The sequence below is a fragment of the Pocillopora damicornis genome, chromosome 7 (genome assembly GCF_964200805.1).
Source record: "Pocillopora damicornis chromosome 7, jaPocDami1.2, whole genome shotgun sequence".
Taxonomy (NCBI): domain Eukaryota; kingdom Metazoa; phylum Cnidaria; class Anthozoa; order Scleractinia; family Pocilloporidae; genus Pocillopora; species Pocillopora damicornis.
The window spans coordinates 2276868-2286127 of record NC_142676.1 but is presented as its reverse complement, the minus strand read 5'-3'; the positions used below and the strand labels follow the sequence as shown (position 1 = coordinate 2286127).

The window sequence follows — 9260 nt, the reverse complement described above, 5'->3', positions numbered from 1 at the left end:
TGCATTTGGATAGCGCAAAAGAGTATTATTCATCTCGCGTTGGGTTAAACATGTATGAACTTACAACTGGTGAATATACAGTGGTTTTCAAACTTTACTTTCCTTCAGCATCTATTGACCATTCGTCTGTTGACATATCAGCCACCAGTAGTTCTGAGACAGCTTCAAGAACATCAACAAATTTGTTTAGTGATCACAGCAGAAGTAGAACGGAGCTGCAACACATGCCCGCTGATTTAAATATGTCCAATAAAATAATAATCAATTTAGCTACACCAACAAATGATAATAATGCTGAAAATCACGTGTGGATGGTGTTAAACAAGCAGGAACGTTAGGATTTGTACCTATACACTTTTTTAATTATGAAATAGGACATGATAATGAGAAGGAAACTAAATTTTAGCATCAAGATCAAAATATGGAGTTTCCAATGAGTCACATTTCACAGAACGAAATGACAAATTAACGTTTAATGTTAATGGAACACATGACTTTTATTTCAGAGATGGTTACAGGGTGCCTGCAACACATACTACTACAGAGAATATGATACTTTCGGATCCATTCTTAACAGGTTTAAGAAACAGCATAGACACCTACCGACTGCAAGCGTTGATCTAATTCTCTACATTGATGACAGAAATGATAGCGCCTCTGTAGAATGCATCCTGCCAACTTTTTCCGGGGCTTTTTCTCCTCATGCCCTCATGATAAAGCGTGAGTTTGAACCTAGAATTTTATGGCTTAAGTTGTCTCTCTTAGTTGTCTCTGTTTATTAGTCCCTTTTGAGTTGTCAGGTTCCTTTGATCCTATCTACGAAAAGAACGTCGCCATTCAATCTCGGGTCAAATTATCGTCCAACCTTTCTGGAACAATGCGTCACTTTCACGAATGTTAATGACTTATGCTGCCAAAGCAATAAATTAATCTACAGCGGTGAAACAGAGATAATTGACGTCATAAGTCGTTGACTCAGTAGGTGCATCTCGACCAATTTTGTCGTTAATTTCAAATAAGATGATTACCTTGTGGCCAAAATTCTCACTCGTCGACAAAATAACTAAGATTAACGTATTTCGACTGAAACCACTGCAGAAGATTACACTGGCGGCACGAGTTGTTGGAGATAGCGGGCAAGTGTTCGATTCACACGCTCACTTCATCGCCACCAAACATGGCCAGGTTGATGTTTGTAGTCAACCGTCTGTTGGTGGATCTTACCGCGGAGTTTCAGCTATGGGACTCTTATGGAGCATGAAACCATCACCTGGGCAGAAGAAAGGAATTCGACTGATGAAATTTGATGTCACTAAACCTTACAAAGTCGTCTTGGACTGTTTTGATGGCCATACGGATCCGCAGGAATCAAGTTCTTTGCCGCCTTTGTCTAGCAATACGTTTGAGAAGGGGTACATGGCAGATGGAGTGAAGAGAATTCCTGTGAGAGAAGGAAGAATCCGTGGAACTATTTTTCTTCCTCTGGGTGATGGACCTTTTTCTGGTGAGTAGCGAAAGATTGACGTTTATCTAAAAATAACTGCTATTCGAGAGTAGAATAGTGTTATTACAGATTAGAATTTGAAAGAATCAGAATCCGCTATTGAACTTTCCAGATGTGTCCTGATCTCTTAAAAGTGACAACAGCGTTAAACATACAGTTCAGGTTTTAACCAATAATTACTTTTTGGGTTGATCACCTGTGTGTAATACTAGGGGTCGTAATTCAGAAAATATTGTTTTTCTTCAGTTTACTGTTGTGCTACTTCAACAGATCAGCAAAGATCAATTTCATTCACGGCGCGCCGCAAACGTTTGTCTGCAAACCCCAACCCCATCTCTCCATGCTGCAAGGTGATCTTGAAAGAATAAATGAATGTAAGATGTGGTCTTATCAATGGTTTGAACCATTTTTATTAATGCAGAAACTCCTAGAAAATCGTGTTTGTTTCAAGCCCCTACGAAGGCTTCTATTTTATTATCTTTTTATCCAAAGACACATTGTTTGAATGCAAGAAATACCATTGAGGTAAAAAATAATAACAAAAAAACCTGTTCGAGTAAACAACATTAAACGATGTGTTGTAGCCTCCAGCAGTATTTTACATTAAGCTTAAGTAAAATTTTATGTTATCAAGTAACAGTGGTAAAATTTTTTTGTTATGAAGTAATAAGTTAATATAGGTAATCACATGATTTCGAGTTTAAATTGGAATAAATAAGCGCGAATAATTTTTTTCAACGACCAACAAAATTTGTGGTCTTTGAAAAATTTACAAGTGCTTATTTATTCCAAATTGCACGAGGAAAATCATATGATTCCGTAGTAATAATATGTATGAGAAAAATACGAGATAGCTCATCATTTAACGAATAGATAAGCCTTGATTGTAATCTGCTCTGTTGTAAAGCACACAAGAAGCGGCTAAAGCACGAAAGAAGTGTAGGAGAAAAACAAGACGTAGTCAAGTAAACGACATTACATACATACATGCATACATACGTTTATTGTAACTCCCAAGCTGGGTTTTTCAGTTACAAAGCCTACATTAAAATTATTGTAATATTATAGTAACATTGTATTGGCCTAAAAATATATATAAGTGAAAACTAAGGCTAGTACAATATAAATACCAAAGGCCAGTACACGTTAAAAACACTAGTGAACTAAAACAAAAAGTAGACAAGAATAGAAGATTGAAATAATTCATCTGTGCGTTACATTTCCACCAAGGAGCGCATTCAGTAGGCGGAGCCTAAAGGCGTTTACATTATCAGCTGCTTTTAAGTCATTTGGGAGGTCATTCCACAATTTGCATCCGCGATACGTGAATGCACGTTGCCCAGAGGACAGACGGCATCGTGGGATGTGGAGCAGATTACATGATCTTGTTACCCTACTATGAATACGAGATCATGGGAGAAACATGTTAGTCAGATATTCGGAACTAAATTATTTACACATTTAAATACCATTACAGCATCGTAAAAATAAAGTCTCTCCTTAACAGCGAGCCAATTAAGAGATTTTATGCCTTGGGAGATGTGCTCAAATTTCTTAAAACCTAATATAATACGGGCAGCAAAGATCTGCACTAGCTGAATCTTCTTTATATTTCTTTGAGATGTGTTGGCTCATACAATTGAATAATAATACATTGTACTAAAAACAAAAGCGTTCATCAAAAGTAAAAGGGTTTTCCTGTCCAAGAGGTGTTTAATCCTGCTTATCTGTACTAGTTTGAAAATATACTTAGAAGTAGTTTTAGCAACATGATCTTTATATGTTAAGGACTGGTCGATGTAGACTCCAGGGTCCTTTGCCACAGGGACTGGTGTTATTTCCTTTTCCAAGAGTGAAATTGACGTTGGAGGCAATTTCCGCAGTAGTTGAGGAACACCAACTAGTAAGATTTTAGTTTTAGCTGGGTTTATCTTCGTTCAGATAACCAAATACGCGAGCGACGTCAGTAGAGCGAAAGGATAGGTATAGTTACAGTCATCGACGTAGCACACAGATTTGCAGTGGGCTGGAACGGACAAGAGATCATTTACATAGATGGTAAATAACACAGGCCCCAAGATAGAACCCTGAGGAACTCCGTATTTAAGAGGGAGCGGGTCTGAGATAGCATCCCCAATGCGCACTCGCTGGCTACGACCAGACAGGTAATAATGAAACCACTCCAAGCTCGAAGAGGCAACGCCTATGCTCTGTAACTTCTGAAGGAGAAGGTCATGTCAGATACTAGCGAATGCCTTGGACATGTCTAGTAGCACGACAACAAACACTTCACTCTTATCAATGGCCATGAGAAAATCATCGGTTACGTGTAAGAGAGCAGTTTCCGTAGAGTGACACTTTCGATTACCGTTCTGATTTTAAGACAGCTTCTTGTTGGTGGTTATGTAGTCAACGAACTGACGCTGAGCTAATCTCTCAGACACTTTAGATAGCATTGGCAGTAATGAGATGGGCCGGTGATTACAGGGATCTTCGGGGTTGCCAGTTAGTATAAGTAATCACATAATTTCGAGTTTAATTTGGAATAAATAAGCACTAGTAAATTTTGGCGTGACAGCTTTAGCTCAGCTCTAGGCTCTATACTCTCAAAGAGCACGCTCTTTCAACCAATGACAGCGTGCGTCATATCCGAACTTTATTATAAAATTATGCAAAAGAAAAGTACGGGCATCAAGTGCAAAAATAATTTATTCAAACTCTGCAAGTGACATTGTACGTTCGGTCAAAACAGCCGTGTACGATCAAAACTGATCTAACCAATCAGAATGAGTAATTTTTTTAATGTATCTCATTAGTTTAGTCAGTCATTTTTTGTAGTCGATTCCGTGTGATTTGGTCATTCGTTAATATTTGGAATGTTGTTATTATATGGATTGAAAAGTCCAACGCTATGTAAGCTTGAGATTTGTTGATGAGTTTCCTGACTGACTGTCCTGTGTAACTTCCAAGTGGACTTGCCTAGTTGGACCCACACGAAAGTTCTTGTTTTGGCTAACGCAGTCGCAGGTTGATTCAGTTAGTCATAACCATTAAGTTTTACTGTTGTTGTTAATTTTCAGCAAGCAAAAGCGAATATATAAGCATGTACTCTAGAACTTACCTGGTAGAAGAATGTAGATTGTGCAGAAGTAGAGACAGAATTCTGTAGCTGAAGTGAGTTTCTAGCAGCACAAGTCAGTGAGAATCAAAGTGTGGGTGTCGAAAGAGACCAACCAGACTTACAAAGAATGAAGCAAAATTGGACGTAACTAAAATCTGTTGTGAATTGGAGAAGCGAGTAATTAAACGGAACAGTTAAAAAGACAGAGAGTCCTAAGCGTGGTGTGTTCGTTAGCTAGTTCTCGCCATTACTGCGAACCAGCATATTTGGAGGAGGACATTTGGCCGCTCGCATTATCATTGACGTCTTTGGCTTTATCCAACCTACAAAAAGGATGTAAAATAGATTTAAAGCAATCAGAGCTCTAAATAGAATCTTTTTAATATAGACTAAGAGCATTTCTAGAATATTACTGTTAATTTGCTACCCTATTTTTCCTAATTACATAAAACATTGGATCACTCTCAAGTGACTGAAGTATTAAAATAAATCATTAAAATCCTCAACGGATGTAAAGCGAAAGAGATTTTATCAAATCATAGAAAAATGCACAAAGCTTTGTATGCAACTTCAGTTAAACATAATGGTAATAGGACCAAGTGGACTCCATTTTGGTGTGTGATCATACGAGCGATTAACAAAATCGGACGAACGCGATTAACAGTATTGGACGACTCAAAATCCTGTTACCAGTTAATCATAACCGTTCGCAATTTCCGAAAAAAAAGGAAACAAATATATTTAGGACAAACGATTGCGGTGGAGACAATGTCTAAAGAAAAAAAATATTATCTTCAATTTGGAAATTCCTCAGTTTCTTTTTTTTTTCTTTTTCAGGGTAAGTAGTTGTTTCTATGGTTATCGTGATCAATACTGTGATTGGTGGATTTAGCTGAGTGGACCTAATCTGATTGCTTCAACTGTCCGATTCCAGGTGTCCGATTACAGCAAACTGTCCGATTATAACTGAGTAGAATGATTAGTGAAGAATAAAGCAGCTAATGCAAGATTCATATTTGAAGAATTTGTAATGATTATGAAGATTCATTCAGAAAATGGCGAGACGCTCCTTTCCTCTTGCGACGACTTTTTGAAAGAAAACGAGGCGGAGCGCATTCTTTTCATTGAACAGATAAAGCGGATGAATTGCATCGTTATTATTTTGATGAATTTATCTCAACTAATCGGTAATGTGAAATACTACCTGCAAAACAGAATTACAAGTCGTCTATTTTACAGTAGATCAATTCAAATGAATATTTCCGATGAACAAAGCTATTAGTTTAATTTTTAGCCAAAACACCTGGTTCCAATTTTATCCAGCTTCAATATATATATGTCTAACTTCCTCCTGATTGTAAGCTCTGGAGAGTCGTGTGGTGATCGGAAAATCATTTTAAAATGCAGTCCTTAACAAAACTGAGCGATTCACAAAAAGATTGAGGACTGTACTGAGCCTCTCAATTTCTTTCTAAGACACGTGTCAAGCGTTTGCTCACGGCTGATTCCTGGCAGGTAGTATAAAAACTTGAATCTGACGAGACCAACAGCAGCCCTTTTAGATGTCAGAAGGAATTTGTCATCATAAGTCCGCCATTTTGAGTGGTCCAAAAATTTCAAAAGTTATTCACATGTTCATAATTAAAGCCGCCTTTGACGTGTTATTTTATAAGCGATTGTTACTGAATCAAGCAATATCTTAATCGTAGGATCTCCGCTGCACGTATCAGACATATCCTGCACTCAATCAGGCAATGTTATCTTTACAGGAGTCATAGATCTGTTTGGTGCTGCAGGCGGAATAGTGGAATTTAAGGCTTCACTTTTGGCATCTCGTGGATTCGCTACTCTTGCTTTGGCCTACTTGGGCTATGAAGATCAACCATTGTGTCCATCTTCAATAAACTTGGATTATTTTGAAGAAGCTGCCAGCTGGCTTATAAGTCACCCGAAAGTGCTTCCACATGGTATCGGCATGCATGCTATATGCTATGGTTCATGGATTGCATTGTTGATGGCAAGCTATCAGATCGCACCGATAAAGGCCATTGTAGCTATTTCACCTCTGGTAATCGCCTACTTTCTCCCTTTCCAATTAAAAGGGAGAGTCTCAGACATCATACCCCCTGATGAGAGCAGAGTGGTATCCTCAGAAAAGGGCAGCATCTATCGTTTCGCCCAACCAACTGACATTGATTACATGAATCCAACAACAGTCTCCAAATACTCAGCTATTACACCAGTTGAGAACATCAATTGCCCTGTCATGCTGGTTTCTGGAACCGATGACTTGAACAACCCCACCGATTTTACAGTAAAGTTCATTATTGATCGCTTAAAGGAGAATGGAAAAGAACATTTGTGCACAAACTTGAGTTATCCCCAAGCGGGACATCTCATCGAACCACCCTACTCTCCTCTTTGTGATTTTTCTTTCAGCAAATTTGCTAAAGAATGGGGTGCTGACCCTTACCTAGCTTGGGGAGGGGAGACTGTTGCACATGCCAGAGCACAAGAAGACTGCTGGCCAAAGATTTTACACTTTCTGCGAAAACACCTCTAACTTCTCCATCCCGTGGACGGTACAGTCTCACGCGGTAGGTATATAAATCGTTTCGGTTCAACGTCCCCAAACACTATGCCTGCACGTTTGGAATGGCTTTCATTCAAAGCTTTCTGCCGCTATCTTGTTTGAAGTTTCTTAATTTTTTCTGGCAACCGTAATGAATTGCGAATTATCCATTCAATTCAGTCGTGCAGAAATCTTAAATTTAAATTGAAACCCGGAAAATCAAAATATTTAGTTTAGCGTTTTGATAGACAAGAAATAAATCCTGAAGTAACCAACTGACTTACGTTATTTCTACTGAAGAGTGCCTTTACAGTAGGCTTTCGTGATTTATAGAAGTGCCTGTAGGGCATCTAAGCAACATTTCCAAAGAAAATTATGAGCTATTATTGCGGCTCAAAACGTCTAAACGCCCTCTGATTTCAAAAACATTTCTACGGGAAAGGGGGGAAAGGACTTATATACAAGGCACGTAGCTCTGTTCATAATTATCCAAACAGAGTTTGACACCAGATGTAGTGGTGTCAAAAATAAATTTTCCGAACCATTTCAATTTTAGGGATCCGCATGTAATTTAATTTTGGGGAAAGATGTTATTGAAAGCAATGAGGTACTCTTCAATGTTTGCATAGCTTCATCTTTTCAAATCCGAGGGGTCAGAGAATCCTCTTATGCACACCTACTACTCCGTCTCGGGTTTTCATAATTGCATAGAATCCTGCCAACCCTGTCCTGCTCGGATGGCACTATGTAAACAGGGGAAAAAGCCACTATTTCGTAAATGCTGTCTACATATCATCTATTTTTAACAAAAGAATTTTACCACTTATTCTGGGTACATTTTCTTCTTTTTTTCTTTTTATTAATTACCTTAATCTGTTTATAATAGTGCACATTACTTTTTCCTTCTACAACCCGAATATCAATGGTCAAAATTTTTGTGAAGATATTAATTCAAAAATTGATTATTTTCTCCCCTTAGGTATGGAGGAAAAATGACTGCAAGGGAGAAATTTTCTCTGAAAGCTTTTTAAGAATGTCTAATTCTGTGTGATCGATAAAAAATGGTGCTAAAGTCAGTACGTGTAATTCAATTAATTAGCCAAACCCTTAAACTCACACAAGTGTTATCATGTAATTTCTTCTTTTGGTATCCACACACTATCCTGCAAAATGAGAATCCTCTGACTCATCAGATAGAATTTGTCATCGTAATTTAACACCAAAGTCTCGTAACTGGTATTCAAGGAAATGTGTATCAGCTTGAGGGGAGAATTAACAATCAGATTATGTAGGTAAAGGATTAACAGGGAACAAAATTGCTTTTAAATTCCCAATGACGTACATGGGAATACATGCAGTTGGTCGTTATCGTTATTGTTGTTGTCGTTGTTGTTTTTATATCAATATATCGGCTGCCTGATAATAATGAAAACAAGCCCTTCCTAGCTTTCACTTAGCCTCAGTTTTAATCGAGATAATTTCAAACAATTAAAACCTTTTACATGACCTGCACTGCCCTCCGCATACCTCATGTTGTAATATATCAGGCAAAAATCCCCGTATGAGAGCCATACCTGTTGGCGCAACCAGGGCCTTACAAAGGCGTAAAGCCCCAACGAGCTAAAAGAAGAAAACGTCATGAGCTTGAACCAACCATTTTCATGTTCAGTTCTCCCACTCAGTTTAAAATGCATTTTATTTTGCGGATGAATTTTTGTTTTACGTAATAACAACTTATTTGTAACACACTTGACTTTCGAAGAAGCAGATTGCAGGGAGTTCGTCACCACAGATTTAATCAAATTACCTAGCTAGCTTGCCACAAGTCTGCTAGAGCTCAGTGGTACAGCATCCGAAGAACTACGAAGAACTACGAAGTACTAAGAAAATAGATATGTACAATCTTTTACCCCAAACATTAAAAAGCAGGTTATTAATACCAGATTATGATAGCAGTGACAATAATGAAAAAGATGTGGTTCATAAGGAATATGTTGACAGTAAAACCTTTACTTTGAATGTATCAAAAGGTCTTGATATGAAAGGCAATAAGGTGATTAATA

The 9260-nt window shown here is 37.9% G+C and overlaps 1 protein-coding gene across 1 annotated transcript; it reads left to right on the top strand.

Moving 5' to 3' along the window:
* The first annotated feature begins 1020 nt into the window (after nt 1-1020).
* Nucleotides 1021-7188, top strand: LOC149042010 (bile acid-CoA:amino acid N-acyltransferase-like). The gene is made up of 2 exons (XM_089213382.1): nt 1021-1504; nt 6395-7188. The coding sequence occupies exons 1-2, from the start codon at nt 1021-1023 to the stop codon at nt 7186-7188; spliced, it is 1278 nt and encodes a 425-aa protein (XP_089069508.1).
* Nucleotides 7189-9260: the final 2072 nt, after the last annotated feature.